At 44.8% G+C, this 18976-nt stretch overlaps 1 protein-coding gene across 13 annotated transcripts in view; it reads left to right on the forward strand.

Annotated features, from left to right (window-relative positions):
* The first annotated feature begins 5772 nt into the window (after positions 1–5772).
* KMT2C (lysine methyltransferase 2C) overlaps positions 5773–18976 on the forward strand; it is a 198498-nt gene continuing 185294 nt past the window's right edge. For 12 of the 13 annotated variants that reach the window (XM_040593307.1, XM_040593312.1, XM_040593313.1 and 9 more), the window contains exons 1-2: positions 6521–6632; positions 6744–6923. In XM_040593307.1, coding sequence (XP_040449241.1) covers positions 6745–6923 — 179 coding nt within the window. In that variant the 5' untranslated portion in view covers positions 6521–6632; position 6744. Of the gene's footprint in view, positions 5791–6520; positions 6633–6743; positions 6924–18976 lie in introns of those variants that run through there. The other variant, XM_040593317.1, reaches the window with a different exon arrangement.

Below are 18976 nucleotides of genomic sequence, written 5' to 3' on the forward strand. Positions count from 1 at the left end.
GCCAGCCACTGCCCTGCATGCTTGCTACTGATTGTGGGGTTTTTCCTGGCTTGCATATATCTGCAGTGCAGCCAGCATTCAGCATGTACTGGTTTCAAATACTAATTTTATTTTACTCAAACTATTAGCAGTCAACCTTTTCGGATTTAAAAAATCATGCAACTAATAATATGTCATAAAATATTATTTCTCTGCTGACCACCACCACCTATATGTCAGAACTAAAACTCAGAATATTGCGGTTTATAAAATTACTGTTTCAGAAAGTTGTAAGCAAGATGGGAATTGCAACAAATTAGACAAGTCACAAAGAATGGAACTGAAGTTCACAAGTAACTTGTGGATACTTCATGTGACTTCACATGGATGCAAACAAAATACAACATAACACAGCAGAGTCCATTGTTTCTTAAAACAACAAAGTATATGAATTGCTACTTTAGGAAGAATTTCAGTGTTTCTGCAAATGCTTAAACACAACACAAGCTTTATTCAGGAGGTAGTTGTCTTCAGTGAAACTATATATGCATTTAGTCACTTATCTGCCTAATTTAGCATCCCCAGGATCACGCCTTGGTATGGAATAACAATGAATTTCAGTGTAGTGCATTAGCTACCACTTGTCAAAACAGGAATGTAAACAAGTGATGCCCTTAATAAGTGCAAACGTGCAAAATTAACATTCCTAATAGACAAACCTTCTCCACATAGGAAGGTATTATTAATAATGCTACCAAAGTCAGGCAAGCAAAATTCCTCATGTGGACAAACTCACTGCTATGCAAGTACCTTTTTTGATTTCATTTAAAAAAATTAAAGAAGTTAATCTGAAAAAAAGCCAGAAGATGCCAGAATGAATGAGTCTGCATGAGGGTTATAGTATAACCACTAGTTTTAAATTCACACTTTGGCATGCACAAAAAGAACATTTTCTTACGAAGATAAAAGCCTCCACGTGTAATAACTCGATATATAGACAAGCCCTAGGGGCTTGCATCTTGAGCACTTAACATTTTTGGCCTCGTCTTAATGGATAAAAAAGGTGTGTTTCTCAGTCACATTAGCCCAGTCAAAGTAGCTTAATATGATGAAAAGGCCTTAGGCTTTGGTGAGACTAAGGTGTAAAGGTGTGAGGTTAGCACATATATCACAGCGTGGGCAATGCTGCCTTTAACACATACTAATCAAGTCAAAGCAGGCAGGGGATGGGGAGCCTGGACTGCATAAGCCAATGTTCATACAAATTCTGGATTAGTTTGTGCGGGGAGTAGCTGTTGAAGAATTTAAATCAGGATACTTCACGGTGGGGAGCAGGTGGGAAAACAAGAAATAGAATGAAATGTTTTTTCCTGGTCGACTGTGAACTATACTGCCTCCAAAGAAAGCAGTGAGATGGATTTTAGGGGGACTAGACCTCCACACTATCTGTCCATCGCTCTGGAGCACCTGACAACTGGAATTCTCCAGCTGCCTGGGAATGCTGGTCAGGATGAGAAATGAGGCTTATTCCCTACCATCTGCAGCAACAAGCATCTCGCCACACTGCTGGAAAAGCTACCATCACTCAAGGGTGTGTCATACCAGGCGGTGGTGTTGCCTAAAGTAAGACAGATCTACAAGATGGCAAGTAAGCAAAACTGATGAAAAGAAGAAACAAACATTTCAAGTTTAAAACTAGACTTCTACAATGCATTTGTTAGCATATGACAATTAATATATGCCAACTTTTCTTTTAGTTCAGCCAAGTTTAGTACAAAAAATCTAGGAGACATGGATTTATATGAGGTAATTCTAATTTTGCCACTTGATTTAGGCCTTTTCTAGAACTCCTTTAAATTACCTTGGGTTTGTTTTGTTGTTGTTGTTTTTTTTTTTTTTTTTAATACTGAAAAAAACACAGTAAATCAGCTATGTCTAAAGTACTTGGGTGAATATGAATGCAGATGTAAAAAACCTACCATGGGCAGTTGATACGGTTACTACCCTCAACTGCCCATTGCACATTTTTCCTGCAGTTCGCTACTCTTGCAGCAAGGATAGCCAAATGCACCAGCACCAAAATCTCCTCAGTTTTCAGAGCAGCATATTGAAGTAAGCAGATGATTGCTACAGTCAGTTACCAGTTTAGCACAGGTTAAGTGGTTCAATATACTGAACATTTAAAATGTTAGCATGTGGCTGATGTATCTTAAATGAAGCCTTTGTGATAACTTGGTGAACTTTTCTGCAATGGAAACACATGTGCAAAGACAACAAAATTTAAAATTATTTGTTTTATGTAGAGTTGTGAACAATTGTTAAACTGGCAGAGTTCTGAACCAATGTAATAACAGAGAAAGTATCTGGATCCCATTCCAGGCAGAATCTGGAATACTTTTGTCATTATTTCTGTAACATATACCTCTTTAGTTGTATAATGGCACAATGGTATTTTCATACCAGTTGTCAATTTCCTGTAATTATTTCTAGAACGGGATAATTTTCCTTAACTAGCTGATTTAAGGCAGTGTCCTGTCTCCAATTTGTTCCTGTTATGAAAGTATCACTCTTTGTCATAAAGGACATTGGGACAACTTCAGATGTTTTTAAGTTAAAACCGTTAGCATGCCTTGTTTATTCAGTACTGCAAGAGTCTCACTTGTATTTCAGAAGCAATTTCAACACCACGGAAATATTTAAGGAAGGCTAGAACTCAAATTCTAGTTGAAAGTTTCAAATCTGCCTGCCCTTGAAAGTAAAAACCTCCAGTAAATCAGGTGTGTCAGTTCACCTGAGTTAAGTTTACAATTAACTAGAAGAACTCTTACCACTCCGTAAAGCAGAGGACCTGTCCATTTAATGTTATATCTTTGCCATAAAAATGTGTGTCTTCCAGAGATAATTTATAATAGGTGGCCAGTGTGGGCCAGGTATAAACATAAAAAATTTCCTGACAGAGCTGTTCAAATGTCCTGAATCAACAAAGCACTCCTACACTGCATTTATGTTTGGTGACACAATTTCTTCAGGCTTGTCCCCCTGCCTTCACCTGAGCGATATATAATGCTAGCATATAGTTTCCTACTATTCCATCGCTGCTTTAGGTTCCTGCTCACAAGTCTCTCTCAGTCCTATACAGTTCTTCACACCTTTGATTGCCACAGCAATGGCAGCAGCAGTTCACAGAACAGACCTGCCTAGCTTTGTTTGGACATGTAACGAGAAAAGGCACAGTAGTGTATGAATAGGTGCAAGTCCCTTAATGTGCTCATGGTCCCACACCATGCTACAGCAAAGCTAACTTCATCCTGCCTCCACTCAGGTTTTACACTGTTAGCTACATATAAATATAGTTAATATAAACAATGGAGACAAAAATTAAAAACGCATATCTGCTTTTGCACAAGAGGCAAAGCCCAAAGCTCAACCACTTCCAGGTGATCTAAAGGAATTAAACAATGTTTACATGGGAGGGCTGGATGAACCATGCATGGACAAGTGAATCTAGTAATTTCACTGAGCATATTTCTGCTGTGGGATGTGACAGTTATTCCCCATACACCTAGCAGTTGATCTGAGCCCACAGCATGCTCACGTGTCTTGGCTCCAATCAATTTGCACATGCATAGTAGCTCTGACACATCCTAGGCTCACCCAGGCCATTGCACATGTGCAGTAGATCCACACATGAACAGTCAGTGTTTCAGGAGATGGCCATTTTTTTTAGCAGACCAGATGGCAACCTGGCAACTCTAGCAAATGCCACACCAGCAATCCCACTGTGCAGAGGCTGTGGCCTTTTACTTCCCTCTCCCTCCCCTTCCCTGCTTTTTTTTTTTTTTTTACTCTCTACTCCACCCAAGTCTGGGCCTGTATAGCACTACATGTTTTTAGTTAAACTATGCTATCTTGGCCAAGTAAAGAAAATTCAAAGGCACTTTCTTCTGTGTTACATAACACGTAAACAGATTAAGTCCCCGTATCCAAAGCTGTATGAGCAATATACCTATGCTGTCGTTTGCTGACTTCATAACAAACATCTTAATTTGGCAGAAATGAGTACATTCTCAGTAACAGGGCCGGGAAAGTCACACCAACAATCCAGCTGTTGTCTTTACATGGCTGAGCAGAAGGGTTGGCTTTATAAAATTTTTTAATGTATGTATGTGTATGAGTGTCTGTATAGATGGGGATGAATGTTATTACCTCTCTCTCTACGTATAGATGGGGATGAATGTTATTACCTCTCTCTCTACGTATAGATGTTCAAATGTCACAAAGATTTAATCTAATGACTCACAAACCTAGGAAATCAACCAATGAAGGCTTTTTATTAGGAAGTGATTCCCAGGAAAACAGGCCAGCAAAAGTCCTATTTGCCACAGCACGCCACTTCCATTTGGTATTTCTGGAGCTGACAAGTGAGAAATTCGGGCAGGAAGAACAGTGCAAGGCTCTGGATCGCTGTGCCATTATTTTTAGTCACAGAGAACAGTGACTAATAGCTCGTCCCCCCTCGCTGTACCCGTGTGCTGCCCTGGGCCACTGTATCACCTGGGGCTCAAACAACCGACGCCTCAAGGCCAAGGGAGCAGCCCCTGGGCGCAGGGCTCTGGGATGTCTGGGTGCGTTGGGAGGCACACACGTCGGGCCTCCCACGATTCCTGTCAAGTCCGGCGGAGTTCCCCAGCACGCCCCAGCCCGGAGTCACCTCGGCACCCGCCGGGCAGCAGCGTTCCTGCCTTTCCTGCCCGTACGGCCCACGCCATGATTCAGCACCCGGGCCCCCGTGACTCCCCCCGCCCCGGGCAGCGGCAGGGAAGGACGCCCGGGCCCGGGGGCCCCGCGGGCTGCCGGCCGCGGCACCAGGGGGTGAGGCCGCCGCAGGGGCTGCCCTCAGGGCGGCGCCCGGTGCGGAGGCGGCGGCGGGGGGCACGGGGCCAGGCGGGCAGCAGCGCGGCCTGCTGCGCTCCGCGGCCGCCCCGGGAGGCGGTGCGCGCCGGGGCAGGGCCCGGGAGGAAAGTCCGGGGGCGCGGCCCGCTTCCTCGCCCCGTAGCCGGACTTTTCTCTGGCTACGAGTCCGTAGCGCTCCCCCCACCATCCCCTTCGGAGCCGGAGTCCCTCCTGGCCTCCGGGACACGTTAAATCCCGTGTAATGAGGCTTAACCCCGCCCCGAGCCGCGGCGCAGCCGGGCGGGCAGGCAGCCAGCTAGGCCCCTGCCCGGGGGAGGCCCCCCCCCCGCCGCCCCGAGCGGCCGCAGCTGTTCCAGCCGGAGCTGCTGGAAAGCGGCCACGCTCCCCAGACCGAGTCTCCCTCGCACACAGCGCTGAACTCTGCTCCTCCCCTCCCCCGGGGCGGCCGCGGCTCCCCGCCGCTCGCTGCCTCCCCCCCCACCCCGAGCCGCAGGCGCACGGCGGGGGTAAGGGGAGGCTCCCCGCCCCCGGGCTGCAGCCAGCCGTGCCCGGGCTCCCCGCGGCTCGGGGAGAGCGAGCGAGCGCCGCCGGGCCGGGCATCGTGCGCTGCCCCCCCCGGAGCCGCCGTCCTGGCGAGCTCAGCCCATGTGCGGGGACGGGGGCACCCTGCCGCCGAGCGGCCACTTTCATCCCGCCGGGGCGCTTCTTTTTTCTTTTCCACGGGGCCGTGGGGAAAATAAATAAAAAGCAAGGGCGGGGAGAGGGCGGGGGAGCGAACGGGCTGCCGGCCCCCGCGGGGCGCGGTGGGGGTGCGGAGCGCCCCGTGGCGCCGCGTCCCGTCCCCGCTCCGCGGCTCCGCGCTTTCCCCGCAGCCCGCCGCGGCAGCCAGCCCGTGAGGTCAGTGTCGGCGGCGGATGGGTGTCTGCGCCGTGGGACGGGCGGTGGGCGGGCGGGCCGGGCAGGCGCAGTGTGGGGCCGCGGCAAGGGGAGGAGGGCGGCGGGAGGGCTCTGTGTCTATGTGTCGCACTGGCAGAGGGGGGGAAGGGAAGGGAGGCGGGGGGGGGGCGGGTTACACACCGGGGCAGCAGCGGCAGCAGCGTCGGGATCCCTTCTCCACCCCGCGGGGAAGGGGGAGGGAGGCGCCTCCGCCTCCTCCTCCCCCTTCCTCCTCCCCCTTTTTCACCCTTCCTCCTCCTTCTTTCCCCAAAGTTAAACTTCCTGCTCCCGGCCCGGCTGGGAAGGGGACGCGGAGCCCGGCCGGACTCAGCCCTCGACACACACAACAGCTGGAGCTGTCAAAACTTCCTCCGCTCGGCCTCGGCCCCTGCCGCCTCCGCCGCCGCCGCCTGCTCCTCCTCCGCCCCCGGGGGCTCTGCGCGGGGGGAGGGCGCAGGGCCAGTGTACAATGAAGCGGCGGCCGCCGCAGCCGGGCAGCGCAGGAGCCGGAGCCGCCGCCAGCTCCCGGGGCCTCTGAGAGGGGGGGGGGGCGCCCAGCGGCGGGATCAGCCGCCTCTCGCTCGCTCTCTTCACCTCGCCCGCCACCTCCCCCAGCCCCGACAGACCCCGCCGAGCCGGGGAGGGGGTGTTATTGTGTGTGAGACCCTTCCTTCCTCTGCGCTCTTTCTCTTCGCCCCCCCCACCCCCCCCCTCCTGCTCTCCCCATGCTGCTCCCCCTGCTACCTGTGCTGGTCGGCGGCGGCTGAGGCCAGCAATGCGAGGCGGAGGTGGAGGAGGCGGAGGTGAGGAGGAGAGGAGCCGCGGGAGCAGGAGGAGCATCGGGATCCCCATCACCATCCTCATCTTCATCCTCATCATCATCATCCATGTGTCTCTCTCGTCCTGCTGACTAGGATGTCAACGGAGGACAAGAGTCTGGTGGTGGCGGTGGTGGAGCCGCCTCAGCAACAGCAGCAGCAGCCCCCCGAGCCTGGAGCTCCCCCCCCAGCAGCAGCAGCAGCAGCCACAGACAAAAGACCTAGGGGCCGGCCTCGCAAAGATGGCGCTTCCCCTTTCCAGAGAGCCAGAAAGAAGTAAGTTCAGCGTTTGTGTGTGCGAGGCAGAGAGGGGCAGGGGGCAGGCAGCCAGGCGCAGGCAGAGCTGTCAGCGGAGACTCGCTGCTGGTCGCCCCCTCCCTCCTGCCTAATGCCATTTTGAGAAGGGCCCTTCTTTCTTCTCCTCCTCTCCCCTTTGCACTTTCCCCTCCTCCTCCTCCTTTTTCACCTTTGTCTTCCTCCGCCCGCTCTCTCTTTTCCCACTTTTCTTTCACCGTCCCTATTCCTTTCTTCTCCTCCTCCTTCGGAGTTTCTCTTCAGCTCGTCCCCCTTCACCCTCTTCCTCCTTTTTCCTTGCCTTTGCACCTTCCCCCTTCTCCTTTTTGGGTGTCTTCTCCTCCAGGACGCTCGGCTGCCTTCAGCGTCGCCTGGCTACTCCCTGTGCTTGACGGTAGTTCCTCGTCGCTTTCCCTTTTTATCCCCCCCCCACTGCCCCCACCCTCCCCCTTTTTTTTGGGGGGGGAAAAGAAAAGACGGTTCTCGGCGGGTGGCTTGGTGAGCCCCGCCGCCCCCCTTCCCGCACCGGGCGGGTGCTGGCTGACGCGCACACCAAAGTTGAGGCAGGAGTTTGTTCGCCGCCGACCCCGCCGTGTGCTCGGAGGTGGGGAGCGGCCGGGGGAGCTGTCAGGCGGCGGCCTCTCACGGCGGGACAGTGGCGAAGCACAACAAACACACGGGGGGGGTGCGGGGGGTGGGTGCGGGTGCTTCTGCCTCGGCTCTGGCAGCTCCACCGCGGCCTCTCCCCGCCGGGGGCGCGGGCGTTCGTTAGCCCCAACGGCCGCGGCGTGCCCCCTCCCCCCCCGCCCCGGGGGCCGCTCCCGGCGGGGCCGCTCCGCTCCCCTCAGGCCCCTCAGCGCCGGGCGGGCGCGCACAGGGCCCCGCAGCGCGGGCACCCGCCGTGCCAGGGCGCGCTGCCCCTGAGAGACCCGGGCGGGTATGGCCGCGCCGGCGCTGCTGGGCGTGAGGGGCCGCGGCCGGGCTGGGAGAGGCCTGGCGGCACCGCCGCGCTGGCTGCTGCTCCCCGCGGGTTATTTTGGAGTTGGATGGGTCTCGCCGTGACATACCTGATGGCCGCGGTAATAGGGCAAAACGGGGCGAGTGCGTTTTGAGAAGAAACGTGAGGATTGTCAGCGGAACAGCCTGTGCGCTGGGAAGGGGGCCGGGGCCTGGGGGCTTCAGAGTTTGTTCCCCTTTGTTTTGAGGGGACGGTTTGGGTTTGACACCCCCTCCAGGTATATGCGCTGCGCCAGGTGAGTTGCTGGCGCTTCGCTGAACGGCCACCCCAGGCCTCGCCCTCCGTGTCTGAATCGGAATCGTTTGGGTTGGAAAAAAGACCTTTAAGATCCAGTCCAACCACACTGTCACACTGCAAGTTCAAAGCACTTCAGCGAGGGATTCTGCTGGGCTGCACCTACAGGCACGCAAAGGCTGCGCTTTGCTCCCTATACATTGCCTTTCACAAGTACATGTTACATAATTATCCCGGGACAGAACTGCCGTCAGTCCGGGATATATGGATTCTTTTTGTTGTGGATGAAAGTTTCCCTTCAGAGATTTCTGTGGTTCCCCTCCCCCCCCCCCCCCCCAGTTTTGACCGAGCTGCATTGTTTGCAGCTCCCTCTTTTAATGACCGTATGTATTCGCTTGGTACAAATTTTCCTATAGTGATAGTTGAAAGTAGTTGGCAAACACACACGCAGTAAAGTTCCTTGGTTCATCTCCTTTACGCTTAGTTTTACACACTGTTTTTATTCTACGCGTAGAACCCAAACCTAACATAGGAGACCTTCAGACATTTTATTTTAAAAGAAGTTTAAGGAGGATAAATGCAAACACAACTGAAATGTGCTGGTCTGCACAAAAAGCAAAATAAACATTATTTGTGAAAACTGGCATATCTTGCAAGCCATTCTGAGGTGGTGTGTGCGCTCTTGATGAAAAGTGGGTGCTAAAGAGGTAATTATTTTTTTTCAGTTGGGTTTTTGTTGTCATGGGAATGTTTTTGACTGGTTTTAGGAGGAAATTAATTTTTCATGTAAAAATATGTGCTTATGCTGACATGACTATAACTGTGTAAGAGCTGGAAATGAAATTAGCTGAGACAAAATTTAAAATTAATCGGTACTCATTTTCTTCATGCTGTGATTGTTCCTGCCTGGTATGGTGCTAAGAGTCCTTCCTCATCTTTGTGGAAAACATGTAATGCTGGTAAAGGTGTTATGACATAAGTCATAAATGCTTTTAGAACTAGGGTTTCATCAAAAATAGTGTTTTTCTAACTTGCACAAAGTAGGTATAGATTGGTCGTTTTCAGTCACATCCATTTTGGGCAGGAAGTGGTTTTATTTTCTAAATTTTGCTATTTACAGCATACTGATTACAATTAGCTAAGCAAATACAGAAACAAAATAAGTGAAAATATTTTCTATTTTTTTCTTACAACTACTTGGTCCTGTTCCTTTTCACTTCTGTGCTTTCCAGTTGGATTAATGTGCCTCATGTAAACCAGATAAAAGAGCATATGTCAGACCATTTTCTGTACTGTAATCACATGTCTAAATCACTATTAGCTAGTCAAATTGTTCAACTGCTTTATCCCATTATAGGAAATGTTCCACTGAATGTTCAGTCTAAGTGCAGTCTAAGTAATGATAAAACGAAGAACTCCGCATTAAACTGGGAAAGCCAAAATAGAATAATTTCTTGGCTATGGATGCCTCCATTAAGGACAATACCATATTGGAGAATGCTGTAGGTTGGTATTTTACCTTCTTGAAGGCCGTGTTTTTAAGCAAATTTGATGAGTTTAAGTAGACAGATGGAAAACTGCGTTGAATCTGCTGCTATGAGATGCCAAGGATTCTCAACTCTTCCCAGAAGTAGGCTTATGTTAAGGGAGTTCTTCAGCAGGACAGCTCTGCGCAAGTCTTTGTCATCCCGCGTTTTACCTGGTTATCAGTAAAAATTCCAGTAGTACTATGGACACAGGTGTGTGTATCAGGAACATACTGAGGATTCCTATAGCTGATGACCTGGGAATCAGTGGTGTTGATACCTGGAGAGTTAATGATGGTAGCGCGTGATGCTAGAGCAGCTTTTTGCCATTGTTTGAAGGATGTAGTTTCATGAACAGCTTTGTCAGGAGACTTAATCTTAGGTGAACAGTTCATTTTTATTATTTATATTTTAATTGTGCCTGGAGGCCAGGGCACCATTATACTATGTACAGTACAAATGCATAAGCAAAGATGGCTTCTGCACAAACATTTGCTTAATTTAAATGTAAAGATAAGATGGCATGTAAATGTAAGAAATGTATTGGGAAAGCACAAGGGAGCTGTGAGAATGCGATGAGGGAAAGAACATGCAGAAGTTCAAGTACTCTGGCTATCTCGGCATTGGTGAATGATTCATAAGCATCAGACTTGGAGGTTATATTTAAAGGAGGGTAGCATTGTCACCCTGAGAATTTTCACAGATAGCTTGTTTCGTGCCTGGAGTGCTAGACAAATGCTCTTACTTTCTTCCTTACATTTTGACAACTGGGTATCTGTATAGAGCAGTGGTTCAAATTTAAGAGGTAGAGCTAGAACAGGCCACGCAGAGCCTTGAAATTGAGAGCAAGTCAGTTGCTCATGATACGGTTTATCAGGAAGAAGGAAGAACTATAATCAAAGCAATGAGTGAGGAAAATATTTTTGTAGTATCACCTTTCAAATGAATTTAAAAAGCGGAGAGATTGCACTTATGAAAGCCAAAAAAAGAGTTAAGTTGCATTACTGAAGATACAATGTGTTGTAGGAGAAAGGAACTTTCAGGTGCATGGTTAAAAATTGTATAGGAAAAATGGAAATTATTAGGGGCCATCTCATTGTATGGCCTGGAATCTTGGAAACTTAATTTACTTGGAACTTTCAAGGCTATGGACCTGAAGGATGGAATGCGATCTAAAAGAAGTTGCAGGGGAAGAGTATTGGTTCTGTTTTAACTATGTTGTCGTTGTATGAACAGCTGGTTACTCCTGAGAATGTATCAGAATAGTATTGTACAGGTGCAGTAAACATTTTTGTTACCTATTTTAAGGACTAGAGCTTTCTTGATCTATACAGGTTACAAGCAGTACAAACAGATGTATCTTCTTAGCAGAAATTTAGTAGCAGAAGTCTCATTGATTTTGGTCATGATAGCAGTTACTTGTAAGTCAGCATCTAGGCTCATTTTAAATTTTATTTCCAGCATCCATCAGACTTTGATGTATATTTCAAATTATTTTTGCAAATGTGTGTAGTTTAAAACAGCATAGGATAATGATTTAAAAAATAATGAAATTTGTGGAAAACTTTTTGTGTGTTTATTTTTAATTTCCTATGTTTTAATTTTTGTCCTAGTTTTTCATTACTTTGGCCAATGTAAGCTGCAGTAGGTTTTCAAAGGCCATAGATTTCACACATGCAGATAGTTTTGAGGACACGTAAGCATAGCATTTTTGCCAGGAAATGTTTATTTAAGAATTTTTATCATTACTTTAGCTGCATTTGCTTTAGGGTAGGCCAATATTTAAAGATACCTACACTAATTTCAAAAGAACCTTAACGTGTTGGGTGGATTCTCTTTATAGCTCAGCTATGTTTCTTTAGCTCATCACACACCTTCTATGTGATACTTGTATCTTTACTTGCCTGCCCTTTTCTCACTTCAAAATTTAACGTTTGCAAATGTAAAATTTGTAGTGTTACACAACAAAATGTTACTAAATACATGCCCATAGTTAGGGAAAGTCAATATTGCCTGGTTAAGACTGAAGGCTTTTGAAGGATGGGCTTTGTGCAACTATTGCACAGATAAGGGTTAAGGTATTGAAACGAAAAGTGGCCTATACTTCTGCCTGTGCAAGCCATGTATCAAAATGTTTGGCCAAAAGCCAGAAGGTATGTACTCGGTCACAGGGTGTGAAGAGATGAGGCATGGAGTAGGCTTCATGATCATGACATTGGCTCTTTGAAGGCATTTCTAGTCCATCGTAGAACAGAACCGAGCTACATGCAGCAGGGTCCCCTGGGAACTTTGCGCCATTTTCTTCAGCCCATGTTGCATGACTTCCTTCATTGTACTCGCATCACCAAGCAATTCCCCAACTGTCTTGGGTAGTTCTTGCACAGGAGCCTGGCTTCGGCTGTTCACAATGCTATTTTGCTCAGCGGGTAAATGATCTCTGTATTAATCTTTTGATTTTCAGTTCTTGATAGGATTTATTTGAGGGGTGACTGTGAAGGCGTGGTAGGTTTTACAGAATTGTTTTAACAACTTGGATAATGTGGCAAAATACTGATGAATATGAAGTGGTGTCTTTGCGTGTTTCTTAAAGGTTATTGAGATTAGGTTTAATGTTAGGAACAGATATTTTTCTATAACCTTAGCCTACAGTTTTCACAAATTGAAACAGGCTGCACTTGCAAGTGAGGAATTCATGAAGATTTTTTCTGACATTGCAGTTGTTAGTTTGTTAATGTTTGTATTTGATGATCCATTGAACTTCTGTAGTGCTTGTTGTGAGGACCTCCAGGAGCTATCAGATAGTATCATGGCAGATCAAGTATGATGACAGTTTGTGAAATCTCATATTTGGTATATTGGTCGTAGGGTATGTCTTTGCAGAAGTAGGAAAAAGAACCCAGTCTCTTGGTTGTTATTTTCTGAGCCATCTACACACCAGACATCTTTTCATCTTGTATTCAATGACACAGGAGACTTTTTTTTCCCCAGCTTAGAACAATAAAATACTTAAATTTTCTTGGCTTTGCTTATGGATATTCTTTTTTTTTTTTTTTTTTTCCTTTCTTGTTAGTGTGTCCAGCTCCTACTAACTTCTTGTCATTGTTCTTTCATAAGATAAGTAAGTGGAAATGGAGATTTCTATTCTTTGTTGTCATTTGAGTTGAGAGATGGTTTTCCAAGGTGGTTGGCTTGCTGAGAACAGGTAAGCTCTGCCTTTCTCAGGCTGTTTTTTTTTTTTTTCCTCCTCCTTGGCCCAGCTGTCCCACAACAATGATGAAGGGCTAGCAGAGTCACGTATAACTAGGGAAAATACAGTTTCCTTATCCACCCCTAATAATCACTCCCTTACGTTGCTTTAAACTGATTCTGTGGATTTAACTTTTTAAGAAATGCTATTATAGGTACACTGAAATGCTCTGAAATGGTAAACCATTAAGTGACTAACAATTTCAAAGAAAGCTTTTCTCCTTTATATGTTTATTTTTATTACCAATTCATGCAATCTGCATGATTCATATAGTTTGGATAAATATGGATAAGCAAGATTTTATGTAGCAAGTACTGCGTGCTGGTAACTTGCATTGAATTCTGCATTTTTGTGTTTTTTACTTTTTTTACTACATGATGGTACTAGATGTTCCTATTTGTGCCATTCCTGGGTTAGTCAAAATAATTTTGGGCACTTGCTTCAAGAACTACATTTAGTAAGTTCATTTAGTAGCACTGGTGCTTTTGAAAGAAAGATAAAGTAGGAAAAAGCCTTTAAAATCTAGAATATTTATTACTTAGAGAACATAGGCAGTGGGTGTATGGAGTGCATCAGGTGGTTATTTTCCCCAAACACCATAAATCTTAAGCTGGTTCTGGCAATGAAAAGCAGCAGTGCCGCCCTCCCTTCGCTACCAGCTGTTTGTTCTCTCCCTTGTGCTGACCCAGGCGTTTGTGTAGCCATGTGGTGAACTGCATTGGGAAACTGATCTGGGTTAAAACTAACCTGGCAAAGAAACGTGTTTGTGATAGCATGAGGGAGGAGGCCAGAGCAAGTGGCCAGGCTGCGGAGAGGCAGAGCTACAGCTTTAGGTAGCACTGCCAGCTTAAAGTAGTGTCTGTGAAGCTATAGCCTTGGTCGTCTGAAATTTGAGGGTGTTTGATTTTTAGGCTGACTCCTATGAGCTCTTCAATATAAGTGTTCTTACAGGAGATTGTGAGAGATTTTGCAGCCTATAGTCATGTTATATATGGTGGTTGCTTGGTTGTTTAAAAAAAATGCTGTTGAAAGGCATGTAGACAGATGAGTTGTTCTCATCTAACTGATTCTTGCCCCAAACGTTGGCATTGATTAAAAAAGGAACTTTGGTTCTCACTTTGTTCCTCAGAATCATTCTTAATATTCAGAGTACCCTGAAATAGTAATATAAATCAAATGTTTTATGTTAACAATAGTTTCTGATATTCTGAAACCGCCTTTCTGCATGTATGTTAATATATACTTAATTAATTAATATATAGTCATTGTAATAAAATCACATTAGATCTTGCTTCTTTCAGAATATTCTTCCCTCTCACATTTTTGGAAGTATTTTTATTAAATCACACATGCACATGCACCAAATCCTATTGCCAGCCATTCCAATATAAATATAATTACTAATTTTCAATGCTGTATTTATCAACATTGTAATTGCTTTTCTTGAGGAAACTGCTGGAAACCCTGTCAAACTAGGATGTTTTCCCTTCAGACTTTTGGCTTTGGGCAGGGGGAGAAGAAGAGAGGCCTTTTTTTCTCTTCTGCTGTGTCATTACTGACAATAAATTCTTGCCAAAAGCAGTTTTAATTAGGCTTTCAGAGAAAATAAGCTTTAGGAAAATTTATCAATTTTTGTATTTTGCCTGCTATATTTTTATATTCCTTGCAGCATGTGCAATTGAATCACCAGTATGTCACAGTAAGATAAAAGGAATTTTTGGTAGTGAAGATGTGGTCCATAGTGTGCTATACGAGTGATACAGTTGCACATGCTCAGAGGAGTATAAAAATATAGCAGACAAAATAAATGAAAAAAAAGATATATTTTCCTAAATTAAGGGTCCACAGCTGAAATGGAGAACAATTTTTATAATAAAATTTTATTTATTAGGGGATTGTTTCCCTTGTTCTGCACTGAACAAGCTTAACCTCTGTGCAACATAATGTTGACTTAACTGTTTTATCCTTCAAAAGTTTGCTAGTCTTAATTAGGTTTCACCTGGTTGATAGGAACCACTTTTCAATTTATCAGAATGATTTCTACTAAGATCTTGTCCTCTAAAATGTTTATGGCCCCTGCCTCAGCTATGTTGTCATATGCAGCTCTTCCATGTGTGTCAATTTCCTCATGCAGATCCTGGAGAATGGAACCTTCCTGCAGTGTTCTCCCACCTTGTTTGAAAATAATTTGCAAACAAATACCCTTTGAGTGCTCTTGTTTATTGTTGCTGACCTCTCTTAGGGCAATTTCACAAGGACACTCTTATGGAAAATGATCACTCACAGTTTAGAGATTACTTCTGTTTGTTTCTGAAGAATACTGTGAATTTCTTCTAGTCCTGCTGACTTGAATTTCCCTGATTATTTAGCCTAATTACAAAATCAGTTTTTAGTATTAGCTGCAATGAATCTGTTTTATGAAGGCTGAGATACAGAGGACAACATTTGATTCTGGTTTGTTATCCGTTTGTTCTTCTTTAACATTGTTATGTACTGACTTTTTTATTCCTACTTCTAAAATATTTCTGAAACTTTGTTTGCCTTTTATATTGCACAGTGGTAATAATGCATGCTGTGCTTTTATCTCTTCTGATTTTTATCCCTGACAGTTTATGCTCTTCCTTTATATTCATTAAAATGCCTTTGTTTCCATTCCTAATATGATTCTTTCTAGTTTTAGACCCTTATTACTGGCTGCTTTTGATGCAGCCCGTATTGTTCATACTACATTTCCTATCTCTCCCCTGCACTGGAATACTTTGCCATTGTGCGTATTCCAGTACAATAACTGCCAGTCCTCCTTTAAATGACATTCGCGAGAGCTTCTAGCAACAAGTTCAAAGAGTTTGTTGAAATTTGCTTTTCTTCTTTCAGTTAATTGAAGATAAAAATTTGTTCTCCTTTTTCTTACTGCTCTCATTTTTTCCCCTTCCTTGGCACAGTGAATGCGTCTCGTTACCACTTCCAGCCAAATCACTGTACACATTGAGATGTTTAAAATGGAGCCTGCCCTAATAGAGTGAAGTGTGAAGTAACTGCTCTTCTGGCATCCTCAACTTTGTGAAACAGTTGTCCTCAACGTTTTCACAAACATGTTGGGCTGTTTGTTCTGTTACTTTGGTTTTCTATTAGACGTCTGGATGATGGTGGCCTCCTCTTATCCTCAAGATATGTGCTCTGAAAGCTTCTGTTAGTTGCTTCAACAGGTTTACCATCTCCCCCTCACTTGGTCTGTGAGTTTTTCTCTCCCAGCCTTTCCTGTTCCTTGTTCCCTTTCTCTGCTGTTTTTGTTTCTACTCCAACTTTTTTCCTTCTCCTCTGTTTCCACTCCCCCCTGCTTGTTATAAAAGTGAGTATAGTACTTTTTTTCTTACCTAGGCCCACTGAACTGCACGAGACTAGAACTTCAGTTAGAAATGGGCCAGATGCTTTTTTTTTTTCATTGTGAAGAAAGGCTTGGGAAATGGAATTTTGAAATAAAATAAAAAGACCTGTTAATAAAATACCCAACAGGGAATGTTTGGAGTCAGTGGATGCTATCATCCCTGTTGTGAGATTATCGCAGCGGTTGCTTGTACAGTTTTGACCTGGGCCTGCCAGCACTCCCTCAAACAGTTCTCGAGTCTAGCCCAAGGATTTGCGTGGGCCACGCACCATTCCCAGCAGTTTACATGTGGCTGCTTTGTTTGGGAATTTGAGAATTAGATAGCATGGATGTAGGCTCTTCTGTGCTAGCCGGCCCCAAGGCCAACATCACCAACTATGTGCTTGTATAACTGTAACTGATGGTTGGGTTTGGGTTTTTTGATTGTTTTTTTGGGGTTGTTTTTTTTGTTGTTGTTGGTTGTTTGTTTTTAAAGGAGAACTTCAATGAAATGGTTAAGAGTTCTCATCAGTTTTACTTTCAGCCTCCTGGGCAAACACTGTGCCACAGTTAATGTTCTTCAACCCATAGGGATGTAAGTTTAGGATGAACAGCTCACAGCAGAATTGCTCTAGAGGGAACAGAGGAGATGGGATGTGCAAGCCATAAGGCTCTGGGAAATTCTGGCTTTCAGTGCTGCTTCAGTCTTCTTGACACACAATTTTTCCTGGTTCATGTTTTGCATAATTAACCTTTTATCAGGCATCCTGGTAGAGATTTTTACAAAGGCAAGTGCAAAAGAGATTCAGCCAGAATTCTGATTTATTTTTCTGTTTCTGTCTTCCAGAAACCCTTTAGGAGAGAACTGGGCCCAGAAATTGGGATGGGGGGGGGGAAGGGGATAACTCAGGAAATAAATGATCCGTAAGCAAGATTATTGAAAGAAATTATTTTCCTAAGGTCTTTCATGTAGCTGTAAGGGTTGGCTCATGGCTGGCTATTTTGTTGCCTCTTTTTGTAATGCAACAGAAGAGTATTATTTTGTCCTAGGGTGTGCTGTGTACAGCTTGAAGATGCAATCATTTTTATTTTCAGTGTTGGTAAAGAATAAATATGAAAACTTGGTAAACTGACTCATGTATTTTGTGTGTTCCATATGTGACCTTCTTGGATAAGGATACACTGGTAGAACAGAACAGAGAGTACTACTGATTATATACCGACTTTATGGACAAGCAGAAAATCTTGATCTCAAGGCTTGTTAACCAGACACTGTCAGTGAGGGTTTAAATTACTGATAACTTATTGCAAGTAAATACTGGTTTAAGAATATTTTCAGTTTACTTTTTTGAATTAATGTGTCTTTTTTCATTTTACTTGCTTTACGCTGTCTTGATAGGCAAAAAGAACCTGTTTTTAAATTGTTAGCGTGACCATGTTATTTTAAAGGCTTTTTTAGACCAATGACTGTTTCTTGTCTATGCTTACTTAACATGCTCACAGTTCAAGAACGTGAAGTCATAACTGGCTTGGACATGTATGAACTTGTTGAGTTTAAGCTGGAGCTCTCAGCCATCCTGTATCTTCTAAGGTACACTGTTTTTCTTGTTTGATTAGAATTTTGGAAAATACTGTGATAGACATTTGTTAGCTGGCTTTTATCTGAAGACTATAAATATTGTTAGATCAAGTTAAGTTTTTCTGGGGGTTTTAGGTTTTTTGGTTGTTTTTTTTCCCCTTTTCATCCCCCAGTATGTAGCCCAAACCAAAGGAATATACAGCTGCAGGGATGTGACCATGTCATGTGGTGTGGGAGCATATTCCATAACAGCTGTTAGTGATGGGCCTTGGGGACAGGGCAGAGACTGAATTCTAGCTCCTGTAGTCATGCCACCTGGGTTTCTTTCTCGGCAGTATTGTAATGGTCTCTGAATTGTTTTGTTTCAAAGCTTTAAAAGAATAATGATATTTATTTTACTACTATAAAGGAGCATACTAATGAATAGGAGGAAGTGTACTCAAATTCTGCTGAAGTCTTTATGCTTAGTCAGAAGAGAGAACTAGGTATCTCTGAAATGCAATTCAGAGGGACTAAGGTCTGAGCAGGATGTTCCTTAGAGCCATGTAATAGGAAATGCCAGACAAAGGGGTTTAGGTGTGATTTAGGCCATCGGAATATCACTTTTGTGCCCTGATCCCTGTTGTCTGTGCATGGTTTCTTCAGGGCATAAGTTATTTCTAATAGGGTCCCACCATCAGATTGCATCACTGTGTATAATTACACAGCTGTGTAAACAACAAATTGAACCTCAAAAATACTGGTAAACCGTTTTGGGAACTGGCTCTGTCTGACCTGCTTTAAGCAGGAGGTTGGGTCAGCTGGCCTTTGAGGTCTTTATCATCCTGAGTTATTGTATGGTCCTGATCTATGAGCATCCCTTCTGATGGTCATGCCTATTGTTTATGTTGTACCCGTTGCTTTTATACAGTGAATTATATGTAATAACCTTTATTTTGTAGAAGGTGTTTTCCTGTCTTATTTCTTGAAAGAAAATTGTTTACTAAATCTCTTTGTTTCATTGTCTGTGTTTCTTATTCCCTCTGTGATGTGATACCTGCTTTATCTATTAATCTGTGTGATTCCAC

This window comes from Falco naumanni, chromosome 4 (genome assembly GCF_017639655.2).
Source record: "Falco naumanni isolate bFalNau1 chromosome 4, bFalNau1.pat, whole genome shotgun sequence".
Lineage (NCBI taxonomy): Eukaryota > Metazoa > Chordata > Aves > Falconiformes > Falconidae > Falco > Falco naumanni.